At 40.0% G+C, this 23,160-nt stretch overlaps 2 protein-coding genes across 4 annotated transcripts in view; one reads left to right on the plus strand and one right to left on the minus strand.

The window, feature by feature from the left end:
* On the minus strand, positions 1-15,079 carry LOC130167845 (flotillin-2-like). Its single transcript, XM_056374349.1, has 11 exons — positions 14,894-15,079; positions 13,698-13,776; positions 11,963-12,053; positions 11,182-11,305; positions 10,607-10,725; positions 8,466-8,579; positions 8,258-8,377; positions 7,580-7,794; positions 4,320-4,503; positions 3,199-3,348; positions 1-2,146 (listed from the first exon to the last, which is right to left on the minus strand). The coding sequence occupies exons 1-11, from the start codon at positions 14,940-14,942 to the stop codon at positions 2,102-2,104; spliced, it is 1,290 nt and encodes a 429-aa protein (XP_056230324.1). The 5' UTR covers positions 14,943-15,079; the 3' UTR covers positions 1-2,101.
* The window catches only part of LOC130167847 (rhomboid-related protein 4-like), a 10,402-nt gene continuing 1,745 nt past the window's right edge, over positions 14,504-23,160 (plus strand). The window contains exons 1-8 of one of the 3 annotated variants that reach the window (XM_056374352.1): positions 14,504-14,971; positions 16,545-16,700; positions 17,000-17,309; positions 18,825-18,957; positions 20,370-20,458; positions 21,058-21,123; positions 21,797-21,952; positions 22,038-23,160. The exon at positions 22,038-23,160 is cut by the window's right edge and continues 1,639 nt beyond it. In XM_056374352.1, coding sequence (XP_056230327.1) covers positions 16,557-16,700; positions 17,000-17,309; positions 18,825-18,957; positions 20,370-20,458; positions 21,058-21,123; positions 21,797-21,952; positions 22,038-22,183 — 1,044 coding nt within the window. In that variant the 5' untranslated portion in view covers positions 14,504-14,971; positions 16,545-16,556 and the 3' untranslated portion in view covers positions 22,184-23,160. Of the gene's footprint in view, positions 14,972-15,165; positions 15,677-16,544; positions 16,701-16,999; positions 17,310-18,824; positions 18,958-20,369; positions 20,459-21,057; positions 21,124-21,796; positions 21,953-22,037 lie in introns of those variants that run through there. The other 2 variants (XR_008827328.1, XM_056374351.1) reach the window with 2 other exon arrangements.

Genomic DNA, 23,160 nt, shown 5'->3' on the forward strand with positions numbered 1-23,160 from the left:
TTATGGCATTTTGATTTATTAGAATGACAATTAGCTAAGAGTAAAGTGAATATTCTAAGTACAACCGATGACATGCAGCAAGAGCATACAGAAACTCATGGCCATTTGAAACACATAGTGTATGCTTTAAATAAAATGAGGAAAATAACAAATAAAATTGGGAATTTAACACATATATGTAATAATCGCACAAAAACATCAGACAGATAAGTTCGAGTTAAGTTTATATATTGAAGTACAAAATATTTGCTTGCCAAAAACAAATCAATATGGTCACAGTATTTGTCAAGTCACTACATAGACAAAAAATGATACAAACATAAATCAAAATGAGCCATTGATACAGAAAAAACAACAATAATAACAGTCCTCTGTAAATTCTGTATCAGTGTGCTCACACATAAAACTACCATTGCATTTGTTCTTTGTATGAGATATGAGATTCGAACTAAACATCACCGTCAGGCCAGTGTCAGTTTAGTAGAGGTGAGTGCAGCTTTGAGAGGTGAGGAGCAGGTACTGGTTACCAGAGTTTACTGTCACTTCTTCTGGAAGTGGAAGTGGAAGTGGATGAAATTAAATTTCACTGGAGGGGTCGACTTGTTATGCACTATAATATACTATATCTGCCAACTCCCTGCCAATCATTTTCCAGAAATCTTTGACAGTTAACTGAGCATCAGATCCTGTGTACAGCTGCTCTGGAGCTTAACATTTGGTGCAAAAAAAAAACAAAAACACATCAAGTAAAACACATAAAACATTGTTTGATAAATAAGAAAGTGCCATTCTATATTTGATGTGACAGTTATTTGAGTGCAAACATGTACACACATTGAACAGAAAGTGTCTTTCTGTGAAACGTGAGTTTGGTTTGTTGACAGAACCTGAACATGGCTTAGCATTTACAGATATTTGTAGTGCAAAATTAAACATCAGTGTCAGGTAAACTATGCAGTATCCCTATCCCTCCTTCTGGTACAATAAAAAGTCGATCTATTCTATTTGGCATCGTTATCTGGCCTTTCATTTTCAGAATCCATTCTGTTAAATTAAGCTTTTTTCCTTATTTAACATGTTTAACATGACTCCAACTCAGCCATTTTCACTCTCTCCTTTTTTTCTTTTTTTTTTTTAATACCAATCAATTTTTTCAGTTTTCATGCCAAAACTATGACTATTTTACAGTAAAACCTACACTAAATATTAAAGGAACATGTTTTGAGCTCTTATACTGAAAAAGATCAGAATTTGCTTCCTGTTTTTCTATCAACAATTAAATTAGAATCATTATGTATCAAGCCCGATAACAACATTTTGCAGAGAATTAAACTTTTCTCAGAAGAACAGACAAAACCTGAAGAAACTCTGCAGATGGGACAAACTTAAAAATGGAGATTTGTACAATAAAAGGGTCTGCTTTTAAGATTGTGAGCACCTTTGTTAAATTGTAAAAATCAATCACTGAGACATAATGAATAACGTTTGCTAGTCAAAAAATACAACATGAACAATACAAATAAAGTTCTAAAATTAACAAGAATGATTCAGATTATCATGGGAATGCAGATGTGTCTAATGTCAAATAAGGACGTGTAGATATCAACAAAAAGGCCTGCAACATACCAAGGGTAAAAAGTGAGAGCAGAGGCCTTGTCATCTGAAAAAACTAGCGCCCTGATGTATAAATACCAAAGAATAAGTGTTAACATCAGCTGTCAGGACACGACATAATATAAATGTAACCTGGGTGAGAGTCAGTGGGTTGTAACTGTCACGCCTGTCTAATATCAGCTCTCATTTTCAATGACATTTCATACAAACGGGCCGATATGTACAATTCAAATACCAAAACTATAAGAAAAATACAAAAAAGAAAAAAAGTACACAAACTATTCCCAAATTAAAAAATGAAATAAAAGTTCTTTGAATGAGCAACAATGCATGCAGATTTTCTGGTCCTGTATAAAGTAAGGCACCAGAGGTTTCCAAAGAATTCACTTGGTATACAGTATATACGTATAAAACAAAAAAAATTTCAAGTGTATTAAAGGCAGTCTATGAGTGTGCATACAACAGATACTGGAGTCATGTGGAGTCATCAGTTTTCAGGCTTGAGTTGTGTCATCTTCTGCAGCAAAGGGATCTGTCGAATAAAACGGCACGTTATTCAACCAGGTATGGAGACGCCGAGGCTCTGAAACAAACCCTCAGGAATTTTCCATCAGTAAGCTAGACCGCTTTCATGACCCACTTTTTTTTTTTTGAGACAGAAAGCTGCTGGAGAGCATCTTGAGATGGGATCACACCAGCCCTAGCGCCTCCAATTCCAATAGACCACAACCATCTTCAAACCCCGCCTTAATTTTCATTTCAACACCTGTAAACTTTGGTGACTGTAACCTGCATGGTAGTGATGCTGTTGCAGTGACGCACGCACTACCTGCCACACTGTTGCGGCTGGCAAAACTGAATGTGACAAAAATGTTGATGTGAAATAAAAGTTGTCTTCTGAGACACTTTTGTTTGTCTTAAATTGACCTTAAAAATAAACATGCGATTCACACCATACTGTCAAGGCCAAACTTAAAGAGGCATTCCACTGTTTTTATATTACACTACATTACATTTAAAGATCAGTTCACGCGACATGAGTCTACTCAACAGAAAATAACACTGATATTGTCATCAAAGTCTCAGCTTAGCTTTAGACACTACAAATATTTAACAAGAAAATCTGTGTTAAGAACCTGAGTTGTGGAGTTTTAACAGAGGTGGGTGTTAATAAGTAAAAGAGCATCTTGGCCTTTGATTTATTTTACTATGACTTTATGAAAGTGCAACACTCAATCACTGGAGTACACCTTTAATTAAATACTGAATGGTACATTATAACCACCCAATAACAAAAGGCTGTTTTTTTGTTTGTTGTGTGTCTTTGGCCAACATGCCCCCCTTTGGAGGAAACAAACAAACATAAATAAATAAGAAATTAAATTAAATCAAATCAGCACACACAAAAATAGAAGCATGTGCGCAGACAAACGAAGAAACATCAGCTAAGCTAGCTAGCTTTTTCAGTGTTGTCCGACAAAGCAAAGACGTCATTTTTGGCCACTGACAAAACTCCCTCGTGGATTTAGTAATAATACATATACATTTACACTGTTACAACTCCATATTATGAAGCCTGCTTACCTTTGACAAATCCACTCCAGTGAGAGCTTTGACAGACACAGGTAGCTCAGCCAAAAGGCGGTTTACCTCTCCTGTCACACGGCTGCCCTCCCCGTTCAGGATGACAATCTCATTGGTCTTGGCTAATGGCGCTGCCACCTTGGACGCAATCTGCAAAGATACGGTTAAATGTGAACTCTAAGCCGAACAAAATCGGCCATATAAAATAAGTAAAATAAATAATATTCGCAAGATGAAACGACTGTGATGATCACAAGGTAAGACTGAGACTAGACATGTTCCAATACCATTTTTTTGATTAGCTGATACTGAGTACTGATCCGATACCACTGCATTGAAAAAAAATCAACATCTGTATACTACTAACCTTGTATGGATGTGATATGTTTGCTATCATTGTTTTATGGCATGGGCCTTTGTAAAACATGAACAGATACATGAATATAATAGAATATTTCTTTTAATTATTTGACTGTCAATCATTAAAAAAAAAATAAATGTAGGAATAAATAAAACTTCCTACACTAGTTGTCCTATCAGTACTCACCTATATCAAAAACCTGTTCCAGTATTAAGGCAGCATTTCCGATAGTAGTGTCTGTATCGCTAACACTGACTGAGAGCTGTCATTTTCCTTTACTTTAGCCATCATTTCATAACTAGCTGTCTGAAAAACAACAACCTTTTTACCCTCTGGGGTTCAGTTTTGAATTTGGGTTCGAGAGCTGAGTACTGAAACAAAAGTTTCTACATGGCAATATCACTGCATTATGTATAAAATCCAACCAATGCTAGTCTCTTAAAGCTAAACAAGCTGCAGCTTTCAAGGTGCTTGTGTTGAGTGATGCTGAGAGGATTTAACAAACATGATGTAACAAAACATTTAGAGGGGCTGGTGGGCAGCTTTATTACATTTAGACACAACAGGCTGTTTCCAGTCTCTCTCCTAAGCTTACTCTCTCATGGCAGGATCTTCATATTTAACAGACTCATTTTCTATCAATGTAGTGACTTGATGAAAATATTTCCTAGTTTGGGAAATCATACACTTAGTTAGCACTGGCTCATGGTTGTGTACTACGGAACTTTAAGGACACTTGGAGAAGCGGCGTATGTGTTACCTTAGGCAGGGCCTCGAGGACCAGTGCACTCTTAGCTGCCTCTCCATACTGCTGGTAGGCCTCCGCCTTCAGTCTCATTTTCTCGGCCTCCGCCTTGCCGACGGCTTCGATCGCGAAAGCCTCCACCTCCCCAATCATCTTAATCCTCTCTGCCTCTGCCTGAGCTATCAGCACCGTTTGTATCCTGTTGCAGGGGAAACACACATGTTAAATAACTGCTGATTCATCAACACATCACACAAAGGCCCTCCCTGTTCAGACCTGGTATTAACATCCATCTCAGGTGATCCGATCACAAGTGGACAGCCCTTAATACAGGTGTGAAGGTACCAAAGACACACTGAGGACAAATATGAGATCCGATCATTTGGACCACATTCAGAGGTGTTCTGGACCACAGTCTTTTAGGAGTGTGAATACAAATGTGTCCTGGGCCACACTGATGACGTCTTCTGACGCAGTCCAATTAGTCCCAACACAATTTCATCATGAACCCATTTTACTATTTCAAATGGATAAAACCTGATTTCATTGTAAGACCTGTGCACAGTGCATTAATTCGCTCAACCCCTCTGTGCCTCACTCGCAGAACTCTCTCAAACTGGTTCAACTTTGGCCCTAAGTGCAGCACAATTACAAAAGTACTTAGTGAAATAGAGACCACATGACCACAGCATATGGAAATCTTGCATGGTGAGTTTGCTGCTTTTGTTAGTGAGGACACAGGTTGGAAGGAAGAACACCCAGTCTGTGTGTGTCATCCACCCTGCTAGTATGTCATTAAGGAAGACAATAAGCCTGTACCAGAAGCACAGTGATGGTGCAACTTTGCAGCTTTTGACCTCTGACCTCCCTGTAAAACAGAGCCAACAGAGAAAGAGAATAAAAACTAATATGTAAATTAAAAGACAGTGCTTTACTGCCCTGGAGACTTAAAAAACAGAAGAAACATGGCAGAGTGTTTTCACTGTTTGTCTCTCTCTCACTCACAGTTTAGACCTGGCTCTCTCTCTCTTCCTCTGCATGTGATCCATTAAAACAGTACCACAGATTTTTCACCTGCTCTTCTCAGATGCTGCATTTCTGTTCCACTAGTCAATCAGCAATGATACATCAGATGCAGTGACTTGTTCTCACAAAAGGGACGCCTCAAAAACATTTTGCCTCAACCCAAATTTTCAGCTGTGCCTTTTTCCTCCCTTTACCTGTGCAAACACTGACTGCTTACTCCTAGAGAAGGGCCACACATACTGGGCAAATATCCATCAATAACCTTGTTGCCCATAAACGGAAAACATTGCTACTGTAGCGTTAACGCCATATTTTCACGCACTCTAGCCAACTGACGCTGTCACTCTAACTTTGAAGAAAAAGTGATTTCCACTCCTCCTTTGAGTGCTCATAGTTTGAAAAGTTTACATGTTATGTAAAAACAGTTCCTGTCTTGTTGAGAGAGCAGAAGTTTTCCTCCGTTTTATAGTTTGAATCACATTTCTACATGCAGGTATGAGAGAGCTGGGTGATTCAGAAAAAAGGTGAAATTTTGTGGGTTTCTAAAGAAATTCCAATGCATTCCTAATGCATTATTTATTCCCAGTATTTTGGGAATAACTTTGGGAAAAATTGGAATTTTAACACCAAAAGTCATAGCACCTCTTTCGGGATCAAGACGCACATTTTGATGTATATATTACCGGAGTTTTTTCAAAGTTGCCTGGATGAGTTACGCGCCAAAATTTGGCGGAAGGATAATAATAAGCCCGAAGGAATATTAATAGATGCCTCGGGGCGGAGGATTCACACCTTAGTGTTAATCAGTCCTTTTGTTGTTACTTCTCCTATATAAGAAACAATCAAATATCATTAGACAGAGTCTTATTGTTACAAACTGGAGATTTTGCCTCTATTCTCCAGTTGCCTGGTGTCCATTGGTTGATCCTCTGGAGCTGACCCTTTGACCTTTGGTCTGGTTCTGTGTCTCTCTGACATGCTAAAAGCATGGACTGTTTGTGAAAGGGTCCTTTGTCTCTGTCTCCTATCAATTTGAGAGTTTGATGGTGGGAAGAGTCACAAAGTGTCAACTGTGGGTCCATAACTCTGCATGTCCTTATAATGAACTTCCTTAATGGCTTGTGACTGATGCCAGGCCAGGTATATACGCTACAGTACAAGCAAATTAAATTCACAGGACATGTCTGCTACAAGCTTGTTGTTATTCCAAAAAAAGCAAACAACAACGCTGTAGGCCGGTCAACCAATATTCTAAATTCAATTATATAATCAAATTAAAAAAAACAAAAACAAAAAAATAAAACATTTGGTTGTGAAAATACTTTTCAGTTGTGAGGAAAAAAAAGCAATGCAACTGTCTGCCTCGCTAGTTCTCACCAGGGCCACTGCACTGTACACACTGCATGACAAACAGGAGTCACACAACAATGCTTTCACTGACTGAAAATGAAATGTAGGTCAAATAATTCAACAACCATGTGGTAATAATGGCAGAGAATTCACAACCCAGCTCGGCTTCAGAGGGAGATACACTATATTACCAAAAGTATTGGCTCACCTGCCTTGACTCGCATATGAATTTAAGTGACATCCCATTCTTAATCCATAGGGTTTAATATGACGTCGGTCCACCCTTTGCAGCTATAACGGCTTCAACTCTTCTGGAAGTCTTTCCACAAGGTTTAGGAGTGTGTTTATGGGAATATTTGACCATTCTTCTAGAAGCGAATTTGTGAGGTCACACACTGATGTTGGACGAGAAGGCCTGGCTCTCAGTCTCCGCTCTAATTCATCCCAAAGGTGTTCTATCAGGTTGAGGTCAGGACTCTGTGCAGGCCAGTCAAGTTCATCCACACCAAACTCTCTCATCCATGTCTTTATGGACCTTGCTTTGTGCACAGGTGCACAGTCATGTTGGAACAGGAAGGGGCCATCCCCAAACTGTTCCCACAAAGTTGGGAGCATGGAATTGTCCAAAATCTCTTGGTATGCTGAAGCATTCAGAGTTCCTTTCACTGGAACTAAGGGGCCAAGCCCAGCTCCTGGAAAACAACCCCTCACTAAAGTGTTTTGCATTTTGACATTCCCAGATGTTTCTGATGTCCACTCTAATTAGCTTGCTTAGTCATCTTTTTTAAATCAACGACAGGTCGCTGTGTGATCTTAGACTTTCTACAGATTGGTGACACTGGTTGAAAAAGCTCATAAAACTGACTGACTGTCGCTTTAAATGAAGGGTTCTCACTTACTTCTGCCCCTCAGCCAGCTGCTGCATTTTGTAGGCCTCAGCCTCAGCGGGCCTCTTCACCACAGCGATGAGCTCTTTTTCTGTCCGGTCGACCTCCTTTTCCTCAATGGTGATCTGTTTCTTCCTCTGCACCACTTGGATCTCAATCTCCTCCAGACAGATCTTCTGCTGCTCCTTGGCTGCTTGCAGCTCATATGCCAGCTGGGCCTCTGCTTTCTGAAAACATCAGCACGCACACTGTCACGCCTCTAAAGTACACACACCTGAGGTAACACACTCTTTGTTTGACACTGTCTGGTCGGTCGATGTCAGAAGATTCAAGCAAAGTTTCGCAATGGCATGGCTGCATTGAACCATCAAATGAAATTATTCCAGATATCTTATAGATCATATTATACAAATTTCTATGACATTCTCATTTTGGTGTCTTTGGAAACGCTGACGTCTCTACTAGAAAGTTAAATAAATTGCTGTGGGTCTGTACAATGAGTTTGTAGACCAGCAAAGTGTTGGTGCTGTCCTGGAACCAGTTTTCCTGGCCTAGAGCTGGTTCTTTGTTTGTCAAAACAGAGATGATCTGGTTGGTGATTCTTATAAACAGCCAACCGTATGTACATCTACCTGATCAGCCTCGACATTGTGTCATGTATAAGTGCAAATGAAAACCTCAGGTGCCCACCTTTGAGTTGACCTCCATGTTGAAGATGGCTTTCTGCAGATCCAGTTCACGTCTGGAGTTGGCCATCTTGGTGTCGGCCAGGAATTTCACATCCATCATCTCTTTCTTACATTCTGCTTCCTGGGAGATGATAAAAAAAAGTAAAGTGATGACCAGGTGGTTATTGTGCACAAAAGAATCCACTTCTCAGAGTCTAGAGCCTCCTTACCTGTATCCCAGCATCCCTCTCTGCCTCAGCCACGCCGATGTCTGCATTGCTCTTGACAGCTGCAGTCTGCGTCTTCCCAAGAGAGCTCAGGTAATTCAGTTTATCAAACACATCCTGCAAACACAGAGAAACAGGTCAACCTATAAGCTGCAGAGCTCAGCTTCCTGTAAACAATACATCTCAGTAAAGTGAAGTATCAACTGAAAAGTAAAAATACATCTTATCCTACAGAGAGCAAGACTGTAACAGAGGAGTGCTTCACTGAAACACAAGTGGTTTGCCCTGTTTGTCAAAATCCTGTTTGGCTGTGAGGTCAATGTTCATCAACTGGAAATCTCTCAGAGTTTGTGAAGTGATGAATAAAAGCATGAAGTCAAACACTCTCTTCAGAAGAAGAGAGAAGATTTTTCTACACATTGCATCCAGCCACCAAAAAGAAAATATTTCACTAGGTCTGAGGAGTGAGCACTTTATTGGATTTGTCGCATGTTTTCTAGATATCTAATTTCTCCCATCACTGATTAGAGGAAATTAGTCTAGTGCAGTTTCAACAACAAACAGACACCTTCTATCTGTGTGTGGTAACAGCTTATTGATTCCTGCACTTACACTGAAGAGTCGCTGGCACAAGGAAACGCCTCATTAACTTGAACAACTGTTGACAGTGCTGTCTGATAAGTGACATAGCCTCAGCTACATTCAACATTAACATAAGGAACACCAGCAGTGCAACAGGAGACTCTATAATATCTACAACAACTGACAAACTGACACTAGATTTTTTCCTTTTGAATAAGAAAGATGAAAAGCAAGAAATACAATAAGGACAACCCACAAACGTCTGAGGCCTCCACTAATGAGCGAACCGGTCCTGACGCATTACAGAAACCATCTGGACTTGGACTAGTTGATGTGATAGAAATGGACTCTGGGCTTCTAGCAAAGCACGGTGGTCAGCCACTCTTCAATTAGCTCTAATCAATAAGAGTGAACTCTACAGGATGAGTCTCCTGCTGGTTAAATATTAAACTCATGAAACTCTGTAGAGATGAATTCTCTCGTGAGAAGTCAGAGAAGAGCAGACTCCACAGGAGACAGAAACATATTCAGTCAATGCTCTTTCACATTATGAGGCAATGTTAAAATACAAAACTACATAGATTAAAAACAAGACAGGGTGACAGCTGACTAATGTTTGTGTGACTTCTACAGTAGCGCTTAGTGTATAAACACACGGTGTATTTCTCATATGTTGAGCTCTTCATAGTAGTTCATGCGTCATACAGAAATCGATACAATAGAGGGCTAACAAATACAATGACGCGCTTCTTAACTGCATTAGACTCATGCATTACCTAACTCACGGCTTGCAATTGTATGACTTCACCAACCAGTCATTATGGTCACAATCTACCCTCCCTAAGATACAGTGTTAAATAATGGCTAGAAGTGTTTTCGCAGTACATTATGATGTCACAGTGAAGTTGACCTGTGACCCTTTGGATATAAAATGTCATCACTTCATCATTTTATCCTATTACACATTTGTGTTAAATTGTGTCACAATTAGCATATGGATTTGTGAGTTATAGCCAAAATTATGTTTTGTGAGGTTCACGGCGACCTTTGACCTTAGATCACCAAATTGCAGTCAGTTCATCTTTGAGTCCAAGTGAATGTTTGTGCCAAATTTGAAGAAATTCCCTGAAGGCCTTACGGAGATATTGCGTTCAGGAGAATGGGACAGACGGACCTATGGCCTTGGCTGTCGCCGGTGCAGAGGAATAACAAACACAAACCTGAACTTCTGGTCACTTCCAGCAGAATCATTTTTCCTTTCAGAAGAAATGGAGGTTAATTTTACTGTAGTATGACTGAAGATTTTAGGCAAGTGACCATTATGTGAAGCAGGAGATTTATGAATGATACCGATCTACTCATCTCATGTGCTGGTTTGTTCTTGGTTAAGGCTGCAGCTTTCTCTTTTGGATTGGAGAGAGTATCATGTCAACATCCACAGTGAATTGTATTATTTTGACCCATTTCTGCTCAGTAACTACATTGTCATTTTCTTCAGGTATTCTTAAGGTTACACTTACTGGCCACTGTCACAGAACCAGGTCACAGCACCCTCAGCTCACCTTAATGGTAAAGCTGACAATCTCGATGCCCATTCTGCCCACATCAGGAGCCGCTACCTCCCTGACCAGTCTAGCAAACTGGTGCCTGTCCTGATAGATCTGCTCTACAGTCAAGGTACCTGCAAAATAAGAACTATATGCAATTCAAAATGTCACCTTCACTAAGCAGCAGCGGCAGTTTTCATCGAGTGTGAGATCTCTTGAGCTTAAGTAAAAACTAGGGCAACAGAATTGTCTTAACTTTTGAGTGTTGTGTGAGTAATCCTTTATATAAAGTGTCACAAATGTCAAAGAATCATAACGTTTTCTTGTGAAACCAATCGAGCTGAGGCGATTAGTTGTTTAAAAAAAAAGAGCTGTTATTTTGATAATCATTAAATTGTTGAAGTTATTCTTCAAGCTTCCAGCCTTTTGTGTTTTATTTCTTTTGGTTTGGAACTGATGGTCAGGCAAAAGAAAAAATGTGAAGGTGTCACCTTGGGCTCGGCAGATACAGATGTAGCCAAAAATCATTCTAGTAAATCATTTGTACTGGCATGTCACAAATACTGTTAAAATGAAATGAATGTCTGTACCTAAAATGGAGCGCAGATGTCCCTCCAGAGTCTGCAGAACCATGGCTTTGATTTCCATCACTGATCTACCCAGAAACTGCTCACAAGCCACTGTCAGCAAGTCAGGCTCTGTCATGACTTTCACCTGAAGAAGACACAGTTATGGAGACACTCATCAGCTCATCTGATCACAGACCAGCCTCTCAACATCAACACCAAGAGTATGGGATGTGGCCCGTGCTGTAGTCTCAAAATATCAGTGTTAAAGATTTAAACAACAATGCTGGTTTTGTGACATTTCATTATAGCAAAGACAGAAACATTTTGTGATATGCTGAAATATGGGCAGAGATTTTGAGATCCAACTTACAATTTGAAGGTAAAGAATATCTAAAGAAAATTATCTTTGCAGTTATTAATTGTGTGTCAATCCATTGCTGTTAATGGCTCCCATTTTTAATGGAAAAGTAAATCCATCAGCAGTGTTAGATATTTGCTGTCAGGTCTATTCTATTTCTTAACCACTAGAAACTAATCGGTTTCTCATAAAACCCTTAACAGAAACTAAATAAATAAATACAAAAAATGATGATATCTGCCTACAAACAAAGCTGTACAACAACTTTGTACAAAAAAATGGTCTAAAATTGGCAAAATTTTATCAGACAAACAAATGATCAGATCAGACATCTGGTTCCAGCTGTTGGTACTTGACAGTTTTTGATATTCTGTGCTTGGGAGACATTTTCTCGAAATATTAAGAAAGTATTTACACAGCTACGTCATTGGCCTGCGGTCTTACCTGAGCCACCCCTGTGACAATGATGGCTACCCCCTCTGCCGTCTCCACATCCTCACATCGGGGCCACAAAGTCATGAGCTCCAGTGATATCCTACAGCAAGGTGCAAAAGCATATTTAATAGGCCACTGAGAGAGGACTATGAAGCCATAAAAGCAAACTGTGAAATAAACTCTGTGGATGTTTAACACTGTGTTCTGTCAGGTCGCTGAGAATCTGATAGTTGCACTTCCTACTTCTGGTTGTTACAACACCATCTGAAAATTTGTAACTTTTTCATGTTTTATTATTGTACAGCATTGAATTAAAGTGAGTTTAACTTTAATTGTTTTTTTAAACAGATCAACATAGAAAAACTAAAAATATCTTTACGAACAAACTACCTGCAAGTACATTGAAAAACCACGTGCAGGTGTACCAAGGTGAAGAACTGTTGCAGTTTTAAAGGCAAGGGGTTAGGAGGGCTAGGATTTATGTTTTTTCAGTTTACTACACTTTGTATGAAGTTAATTGATAGACAAAAACTATTGATGACTTTGCTTTTGGAGCCACCCTCACTTTACTTTTAGAGCCTAAAATGTTTGCACAATATTGTATATTAACTGTATTTTTTTTTCATGGGTGATCCACTTAAAGTCACTCAGGTTAAGACTGTCTAAAGCGTAACATGAAATGTTCATATTAAGTTAGTATAATGTATGTGACAGAATTTTCTCTTGTCCACCTAACAAATGACTGACTCAGGGTGAAAGGTCAGTGTGAGGCCCTAGGTTGTTGACAATATTGATATTTTTATTGTTAAAAGCAACTCATGTGATCTATGAGGTGAATGCATCATTAACTGGCCACTTCTGAATATATTTTAATTGCAACCTAACAAGGCATAGCTTTTTCATATTCATCGTTAACTACTTAATTACATGCATGTTTACACAAGACAATTCAGACATAAAGTCTGTCAGGTGAAACCTTCTAAATTCAGATGTTGAAAAGGTGTCAGGGAGTTTCAGATGCTGTTTAACAATCGGACTGAACTGTGCACAAGTGGAGGAGGTGGTTTTATTTGCGATTATTCGTTTAATCGTTCCGAGAAATGAATAGAGAGTAAAATCTGGCAGGACCACAACAGAACAGGACAGCACAGGACTTTACAACAGAGTAAATGAAATATTTGACAATCCAACGGTGACATGTGACAGGGCTGATGACCAGTGCTGTGGAATATAAAAGTGCTGTGATATAATGTGTGATTGCCTAGTAGAGCTCAACAGGCCAAAAACAAATAATGCAAAAAGTATATTTGTCTTTTGACACTGCACATATCAAAGGGAGGGCATGTTATTACTACACAGCTAAGAAAAGTGGGAATGTGTGTATGGAATATAGACAAAAAAGGAAAAACACCCTTGAACCTGTTGTACATTGTGTGTGATACAAGACTATATGGTAATGGTATGGCAATATGGTGGAAACGTTTTCCTCCTCTACTTGCGTACTGACTGCCTGCAGATAATGGGACTGACTTCCCTGTGGAAATTCAAGACCGCAAAAGCCCATGTTAGCTGTGGGCTGTGTAAAAACCTTGTTCATTTCATCCAAATGAGTTTGAACAGAGGATTTTTAATAGCATGATCCAATTATTTGTGATGAGTAGTACTGGCCTGAACAAAGGCATTTCAAGGAGCTACTAAAAGGCCATTTCAAGATAAAATAAAACTGCTTATACTATGTTGTCACCTCTGGGCGTCTGAGAGGAACCACCAAGCCCAGGCCCAGCCTCCCACGATGTATTCCTTATCATCGGAGCCACAACCACCTGAGGGGAGAAGAACATTTCTATTAAGACAAAGCATCATGGTCAATAATCCAGTCACTTTTCATCAAATAACATGTTGACATCAAACTGCACTGCTGAACTCTGAGCTGTCATTTGAATTATTCAGGAGTCACTTAACTTTGTTCACTTGAGGGCTTGTGCAAAACGTCTGTCAGTCAAAAAAGCTTGGTGTGTGGATAAAAGCACAGCAATAACACAACAAGTGTGAAAGCAGCATGGGAGATATAGTACTACACTATTCAGCAGTATTTCTCAACCTCGGTCAGGTGATAAACCTGAGTGGCAGTGGCATTAAAACAGGACAGGAAGGCAGAAACAGATCTATTTCCTCAGTTGTTCCTCTTGTCTCTGCTCTTTTTTTTACTTGTGAATTATGGAATAGTTTTATATTTCCAGGGGTGTCATAATTTACAAATGAAAGAAAGCAACAAAAACAAAACCTTCGTTTGGTCGACCTGATCATAACAAAGAGATCCTTTCGCTAAATTTTGCTGATAATAGATGTGTATTTTTAATCGAGTGGAATTTTTATTCAGGACTTGTAATTAAGTATTTTTGCACTTATGTGTAGGTACTTTTCCTTAAGTAAAGGATCTGATCACTTCTTCCATCACTGCAGCTTTATTTTGATAGCGACGATGGGGGTGGGCTGGTGATCAAACCGCCCCCCTCCAGCAATAACATCATGTGGAATGAAGCCACATACTGCCTCCAAACACTGGGATTTTAACTGTTTGCACATGGGTTTGTGGTTTGTAATTATAATTTGTGGTCAAACTCTACACATAAGCTACAGCGCTTTATAAACGGATGTATCTGGGCCGGTATTCCTCTGATGATAAACCAAAGCCTGTCGATCATGTGATTTAACGGTGCTGACAGTGTTATCTAAGCTTAGCTAAACCGTGATTAACGTCAATAAATAACGTTACAGACAAGGATTTGGTTTCAGAATTTAACACAGAAGACAGTCGTTTGTAGTTTCAGCAGACAAAACAAGTAATTTTGCGACAGACAATAGAAAGTTAAAGGAGGCTTGGTTAGCTAGTTAGCCACCCACCTTCTAACCGTTAGCTCTGATATCAACGTTACCTACCGGAGACCACCAGAGCCTCGTTTGGACCCACAGTCAAACAGTTCCCCATGCCGAGTCGACACAGCAGCGGGAAAAAAGGTAAACCAGCGGACAGTCGGATCTTCCACGGAACTGGCGATGCAGGTGTATCCTATGTTTAATCCGAGTCTAACCGATTTGAATGAATCTCCGCGTCCCGACCGACGACAGCAGCTGTAGGCGCGATGACGTCATGTGTCAACACGGCGGACTGGGGACTACCAATGATGGCTGGGCTACTTCTTTTGTGCCTTACTCTGAATATCTATGTAAATGTTACATTTCTGAATGGGCAAATTATTTTCCAGCCAGTCCACTAGTAATAGAATTGCTTCACCACCAGCTGCTCAAGAGATAAATCTTTCCAAACTAGGCTCTTCATGTTAAAAGTCACACGTATGCCGTCACTATTTTGCTCATGTGTTTTTATTATTATTGTGAAATATAAAGTCAGTGATGCTGTCAGTTCTTCCCAATGTCAGTCAGCTTTCTTCGTTAAGATGAAACCGCAACATGACAGTCACATATAGTGTTTGTATCTAATCTAAGTTTTGTTCAGTTCAAGCACTTAGAACTTTAAAAAAAACATCAGCATACATTATTGACAGATTATTTACCGCCTAAGTTTCGGTTTCGTTTCTCCTTCCCACTTCGGGAGCGCGCGCAGCAGCGGGCTGACGGGTAAAACTCCTGCATGAGGCTGAGATAAAGCTCTGTGGACTTGTATCGAACAAAACAATAACATAGCTTCAACAGGCGTGACGTGTAAGTAAAGTGTCTTCAGGTTAATTATAAGAATGTGTAGTCTTTGGAGTTGCTGTCAGTGTTTATTCTCCCTTGTCTGCATCAGCGGCTTCATTATTTTTATCATCGCCTAAAACAAAGAATGAGGAAGGGCAGTGAATACAGAGGTGTCCTTAATTCAGATGAAAAGTTTGAAATAAAGTAGGCCTACCTGCTATTTTGTGGTTTTTCACAATTAAAGGAATAGTTCAACATTTTGATAAATATGCTTATTTTCCTCCTTAGATTCGAAGATTGAAAACTCTTGTGTTTGTAGGGTAAATATTTGTCTTGGATGATCTTGACAACTGCTACGTTAATAAAATGTATCCACCTACATGCACCGCTAAAGCTCAATAATTAACTAATTATATTTAATTTATCTAATTGGTAAAAACAAAAAAACTAGTTGTGAAAATCTCAGTATTCTGGTTTATATGTTTTCAGTATTTTCACTTCATTTGTGTATCTATCAGCCACATGGGTTGTGTTTTCAGTATTTTGCTGTGTTTGCTCACTTTGAAATGTAACTATGGGTCATAATAAGCTGCCTGCACAGATGACCTGTGGGGTTGTTTTTTTACGGGAGGATGATCTCACATCTGATTTGTTCTTCAGTGCAGTAAGCACAGTAGTGCACCTTCCTTCCTTCACGGACACTATGTTTCTTTACGCTGTGGTTAGCTTTAACTGGCCTTTATTGCCTCCTTAAGGACTGAGATTGATCACCTCACTTTGACCATGTTCTGCAGGGTCAGGTGTTTATGCTGGCTGACCCAGGAACAGATTTGTGGCCTGTCGCCAAGAAAATGAATACATCTAACTTTTACTTTGCACCATGTCTCTCCAGGCTGTTCTCAGTATGCAGAGGGGCTTCCAGCTGGGCCTGCTGCTTCTGGTGGTCCAGCTGTTCCAGGAGGGTCTGGGAAACATCCCTGCAGTCACCCTGGCTGTCCTGGGATTCAATGTGTATCTGTACATGTTCCCTGCTGCTCCTCTATTGAAGGTAATTCAACAGTAATCTGTTGAATTGATCTGACAACTCAGTGGCACAGTTTGCAGCAGTGCTACTGCTTAGATAGTTTAATCTACGTATAACAATGTATCACATGTTAAGAACTCATTGTACAGTATGTTTTGTATGTAAATCTCAATCTACAATCTAAGTGACTACAGCTGTCAGATAAGTGGCATATATACAACACATATTTCCCACTGAAATGCAGAGTAGAAGCATCAAGTAGCATGACTTGTTATTGCTGTTATTGAACATTTATTACTACTTTCTATCCATCTAATCCTCAGGCCTGTGTGAGCCTCCAACATGTGTACAAGTATAAAGAGTGGCGTCGCCTCTTCCTGTCCCCCTTGCACCATGTTGATGACTGGCACCTCTACTTCAACATGGTGTCCCTCCTCTGGAAAGGCATCAAGCTGGAGCCAAGTCTGGGTGCAGCCTGGTTCCTCTACCTGCTGTCAGTCTTCTTCCTGCTCACCGGACTGGTCTATCTGCTGCTGCAGGCGCTGCTGACAAAACTCACTGAGGATTCAGATCCATTACTAGGATTCATAGACGTGTTTTCTCACAGCAACGAGTGTGCTGTCGGCTTCTCAGGTACAAACTACCAACAGTGTTATTATTCTAGAAAATGAAAAAAAATATTTATTTTATTTTTATGCAAATCTAAGTCATAAATGTCCATCCATCCATCCATCCATTTTCACCCCTTGACCCCTTGATCTGGGGTTGGGTCACGGTGGCAGAAGGTCAAGCAAGACAGTCCAGACGTCCCTGTCTGCAGCACCATGGCCAGATGAGATATATAATCTCTCTATTGTGTTCTGGGACTACTCCGGTGTCTTCTAACAGTGGGATGTGAGCTGGGAAGACCTTCAATAGAAGGTTCCCAGGAGTCATCCTAATCAAGTGCCCAAACAACCTTAACTGGGTCCTTCAATGTGAAGGAGCAGTGGGTCTACTCTGAGCTTCCTCTGGATGTCTGAGTTCATCCCCCCTTTCTTTAAAGCTGGTACCAGCCACCCTGCAGAGGAAACTCATTTCAGTCACTTGTATCCACAGTCTCATTCTCACAGTCAATATCCAAAGCTCATGACCAAAGGTGAAGGTCTGATCTAGACTGGTGAATTGAAGGCTTCGCCCCCTGGCCCAGGTTCAGTACAATGCCTGCGTTACTGCTGACGGCGCAGCAATCTGGATGTAAGTCTCCTGCTTCATCCTACCCTCACTCGTAAACTAGACCTCGAGATACTTAAACTCCTTCACTTGAGGCAGCAACTCACCCTCAACCCAGAGGGAGCAGTCCACCGTTTTCCAGCAGTGAACCATGACCTCAGGCTTGGAGCTACTGACCTTCATCCTGTCTGCGTCACTCTCGGCTGAAAACCACCTCAGAGTGCACTGAAGGTCACAGTCATAAATGTCATTATTTTTTTATGTCAAATACCATTTGTATTTAATTAGATAGTTTTCATTATTCAATGAATTAGTATGTAAATGAATTTCTTGATTAAGTGATTAATAGTTTGGTCAATAAAATATATTTAAGATGTTAGAAGTAAACAAGACTAGGTTAAAACCTAGTCTATGGCTGGACTGCGTAAGATCAATGTGAAAAAATGAGGATGCAGTTGAAAACTCTTGTGGAACTGCTGTAGATGACTGACGTCATCACATCTTAATCTAGTGACGGATGCTCTAAGTGTAATTTTGAAGTAAACTTTAAAAATAGACCTGAAACAATAAGTTGATCAACACCAGAATGAATAGACTTGCAAACATGCATCAAAGTCACTGGTTTCAGCTTCAAATGTTTGTGTTTGTGCTCTGGCACATTGTGATGTGCATTTTTCACTAAAATAGAATATCTGAAATTTTATAGACCAAATGATTGATTGATTCATCAAGAAAGTCATTAGCAGACTAATTGATAATGAAAATAATTGTTAGTTGCAGCCCTAATGAAAAACAAAAGGTATATAGAAGTGACAAACAAGCTGTACTATTTCTCATTTAATGTACTTTTCTCTCTGGTTTCTTATTGACTGTAAGTAACCCTCTGTTTTGGTGATTTCAACATATCCTGTTTTTTTCTAACCCTCTCGTTTTCAGGCGTCCTGTTTGCTCTGAAGGTGGTCGGTAACCATTACAACCCAGGCGGTGTGACCTATATGTTGAATATCCGTGTGTCCAATCGCTTTGCCAGCTGGGTGGAGCTAGTACTGATCTATCTAATCAATCCCGGGTGAGATAATCAAACACCAAAATCACAGTGCTCTCCTGGGCACCAGGGAGAGGGAGGTGAAACATGGTCAACATTAGAAAAAAAACAAAACATCAGCCACCCAGACATAAAGTCTACAGGGCTTTTACAAGTCTGCAAACACTGAATTTAGTTGTTAAAAGGCTTTAACAACTTATTTAAAAAATCTTGAAAGTCTTGAATATGTTTTTTTCCCTGCCATAGACAGTAACATTAGTAAAAGAGGGCTGTTGTGAGACATACATCTGTGGTTCTGCAGGAGGATGTTCAATCCCTTTTTGGGGACTTTCAGTCAGCGAACACTGACACTACTACTGCTACAGTAGCAAGGAACCTCATCCACTCATTATGGGCAAGTGTTAACTTTTGCACAAATCTAATTAAATTGATCTTTTTTTAAATTTCTTAATCCATTCATCAATTTTCTGCCACTTATCTGGATACAGGTTATGTTAAATGACCAATTACTAGGAATTATTTTTCATATACTGTATATACAAATACATGTATATGTAATAAATTATCGTTCATTTTCTGTCATCCTTTGGCCACTGTGATTGTAAAAAAGGTATTAAATTGTATTCTCTGTGGAATTATAAAGGCTTTAAAAGCTAAACCTACAGCTAAATGCTAAATAACAGAAACTTTGGAGATTGTGGTCTTTGTTGACTAGGAGAAACTACATTTACTGGCTTAAAGAACCCATATAGTATAAAGGTAGATGTCCATGTGTTGTTTGATTATAAAGCAGGTCTAGGTTTTATATTAATACTGTGAAAGTATCAAAGCCTCAGTCCACAGAGAAATGCACACAGCCTGTATTCAGAACCTTAGCCTTAAAACCAGCTGTCAGGACTTCAGGAACTTTGTGATGTCACAACAAAGCAGTTACTGCTCTAAGCCATGCCCCGAGCCCCACCCACCTAGATCCACCATCCTTGCAGGATTTGGTTTCTCTGAGTGTTTACCTGAAATCGGCTCAGGGCCTCCTCTCTTCTGATTGGCTCACCGACCTGTTGTTACCAGAGCTCCAGAGAGAAGCCTGAGAGAGGAGATGTAGAACTTTGTTCTTAAAACCACAAATATATCTTCTTATGGATCAACACTTGAAATACAACACTGGAAAAGTGTAAAATATGTGACCTTTAAATGCTTTTTATGTTTTATATGCTCGGGACATTTGGACCAATTAAGGTACAGTCTATCCATCATTGTAAAAATGGTAACAGTGACAAAATAATATTTAAGATGTCGTACTAACATAAAAAAAAGGATCTTGTAAAAACTAGAAAAGTCAGAGCAACCAAACATATTTTTTGGTCATGGTGCCATAGATTAGTATACTGAGTAGTGAATGTTTAAATTTTCATACTGTGGTCTGTGCTCCTCTTCAGGACTTCTCTGGTTGGCCACCTGGCAGGTATCCTGGTGGGTCTGCTCTACACTGTGGGTCCACTGAAGACCATCATGGAGACGTGTGCAGGTCTGAATGTGTGTGTTGCTGTCTTAGATAGACCGTTAATATACAGTAGCTTCAGAGAGTATTCAGATCTCTTCACGTTGTGCACACTTTATTGTGTTGTTGGTTTAATTTTAAATGGATCACTCTTCACTCAATAAGTCACAATGACAAAGTAAAAACCTGTTTTTCTTTCTTCTTTATGATAGAGCAGGAGGGACAGGGAGACTGGTCAGAATGCAGCTAAATACAGAGATGTCCTCTGCCAAAACCTGCTGCAGAGTGCACATGAACCTGAGACTGGGTCGCTTTTCAGCCCAGTGTGTAAATTGGTGGGCGAAATAGCAGTGACCCACAAAGTGAGCAAAACGTGAAGGAGTCTGATGCTTTCTTCTACTGCAGATGTTTGTGTTGAGTTTCTCCATCCGTGTGTGTGTGTGTGTGTGTGTGTGTGTGTGTGTGTGTGTGTGAGGGAGAGAGAGAGAGAGAGAGAGAAAGAGAAAGGACATCTCTGCTGAGGAGAAATGAGTCTATGCCCAGATCAGATCTTAATGTAAACTGTATCACAAAGTGTTAGTGAATGTTACCAAATATTCACTGAAATACAATTTTTTTCCCATCAGAGTTTGTATCTTCAGATGTAACTATTCCACGGCCAAGTTCATACCACAGCTCTTCAGGTGCTTCAGGTACAACAGCATGTTTTTGTTTCGACCACTGAGAGGCAGCAAAGTCAGGAATGTTTAAATCCTACACTGTAGAAGTAAAATGGGAAAGAGCGGATTCATGACATGTTGTAAAGGCAGAGTTACACTCTGGATAAGTAAAAGTTTTTCTGCTGTTTAAGAGATTAGAACCAGCAGGACACCTCAGATGTTTACTGTGGAACCTCTGTAATAACCTTAGCCATTTGACAAATCCGAGTGTGACTTCACAAAACATGATTTTGGCCATAATTCATTCAGAATTCATACACAAACAGAATTTAACACAAATGTCTAATTGGATAAAATGATGAAGTAATATTTTATATGCCCCATTGAACAAAGCTATGTTTTTTTGTGTCACAAGTTGTGAAAGTCCGACCACTTCAACAAATACATGTTTCTTAGTTTGTTTAATATGAATAATGATTAAAGTCCCAGTGAGATTGAATCATCTAGTAACTCACAAGAGTTACTACTGATAGGACATATTTTAAGACTAATCTACCAGGTTACTTTCCAACCTGCGTTTTTCCAACCTGCGAAAAGTGTCACCCTACAAAGAAATGAGAATTACACAAAGGTATCGATCATTGCTTACTGTTCAGTTATTCTGTATCTAATTATATTGTCTACATGTGTGTAAATGTGTGAGTAGGCTACAGCGGGACTAGGCGAGGAAACTCAGAAGAGCCACGACACGCAGAAGACTCTACAACAGATCATACGTCTGATTATACAGAATCTTACATCGCAGGACTGACGGAGGAAGAGCAGATAGAACTGGCCGTCAGAAAAAGCCTGAATCAAAGAGGCAAGAAAGAAAAATAAGAAGAAATGGAAGGGAGGCTGGCGTGTTGCTGCTGAACACATAAATTTAGTAATATTTTATTTTTTAGGACAAACCGGGCAGAGAGGAACTGCACGTCCCCCTCATGGTTCCCAGCCCAGCGATGAGGAGCTGAGTCCTGAGGAGCTGCTCAGGAGGAGGAGACTGAGGAGGTTTGAACAGGGATTTTCCAACCAGAGGAGGAGGAGACTCTAGAGACAGAATGAGAAGACACCGTGACAGTATCTCATATATTCAGTATCTTACCTGCAGTCCATTCCAGCCGTGATGTCGGTGTCCAGTGTTGTGATTCACTGACTGTTGCTGGAAGAGCTGCTTCCATCAGGCTGTCTCTACTTTGTGATTCCATAACTCTCAAAGACTTTCAGCCTTTGTTGAAAAAACCCAACTTTTGGCGTTCATGTGTCAAAATGGCATCTTTGAGAAGTTTCAATCTGGGTTTAGAGCCTCACACAGCACAGAGACTGCCCTCCTAAAGGTAACAAATGACCTCCTTTAAGCAGCTGACCAGGGAGAGTGCACAATTTGAATTCTTGTAGACCTGAGTGCAGCCTTTGACACAGTAGCTGGGTTGGCATCAAGGACACTGCACTCACTTGGTTCTACCTTTTAGATAGAACCTATTCAGTCACCATAGGTAATCATGAGTCTTGCACAACTTGCATTACCTGTAGTGAACCGCAAGGTTCAATTTTAGGTCCAATTTTACTCTCCATCTACATGCTTCTGCTCGGCCAAGTCATCCTACACCACAACGTCTCTTTCCATTGCTACGCACATGACACACAGATATACCTTCCACTCAAACCTGATGACCCAGAAAGCCTAGCTGCTGTTTTAGACTATCTCATGGAGGGATCACTTGGATGGCACAACATTTTTTACAACTCGACTGAACCCCATCAGTTCCTTTCATAAGGCTCTTGGTCCCTGGTCCACAAATGTGCTACCCACGGCCAGAAATCTCAGAGTACTGTTTGATTCCCACCTGACCTTCCACCGCCACATCAAAAAAGGTGTCCTGTCCTGCTTCCTTCAATTAAGATCCATCTCCAAAATAATATCAAACCCCTCATTTCACAACCCGATCTGGTAAAAGTCATTCACGCATTCATCTTCTCAAAACTGGACTAATGCAACTCGCTCTTCTCTGGCACAAATCAAAAGTCACT

This window comes from Seriola aureovittata, chromosome 4 (assembly GCF_021018895.1).
Source record: "Seriola aureovittata isolate HTS-2021-v1 ecotype China chromosome 4, ASM2101889v1, whole genome shotgun sequence".
NCBI lineage: Eukaryota > Metazoa > Chordata > Actinopteri > Carangiformes > Carangidae > Seriola > Seriola aureovittata.

Bases quoted from the DNA above. Each gene is read 5' to 3' on its own strand.
- LOC130167845 (XM_056374349.1), bottom strand. From the start codon at position 14,942: ATGGGGAACTGTTTGACTGTGGGTCCAAACGAGGCTCTGGTGGTCTCC. The intron at 13,777-14,893 runs GTAGGTAACGTT...TTCTCCCCTCAG, and splicing joins CGAGGCTCTGGTGGTCTCCG to GTGGTTGTGGCTCCGATGAT. The intron at 2,147-3,198 runs GTAAGCAGGCTT...TTTATTCGACAG, and splicing joins CTGGAGTGGATTTGTCAAAG to ATCCCTTTGCTGCAGAAGAT.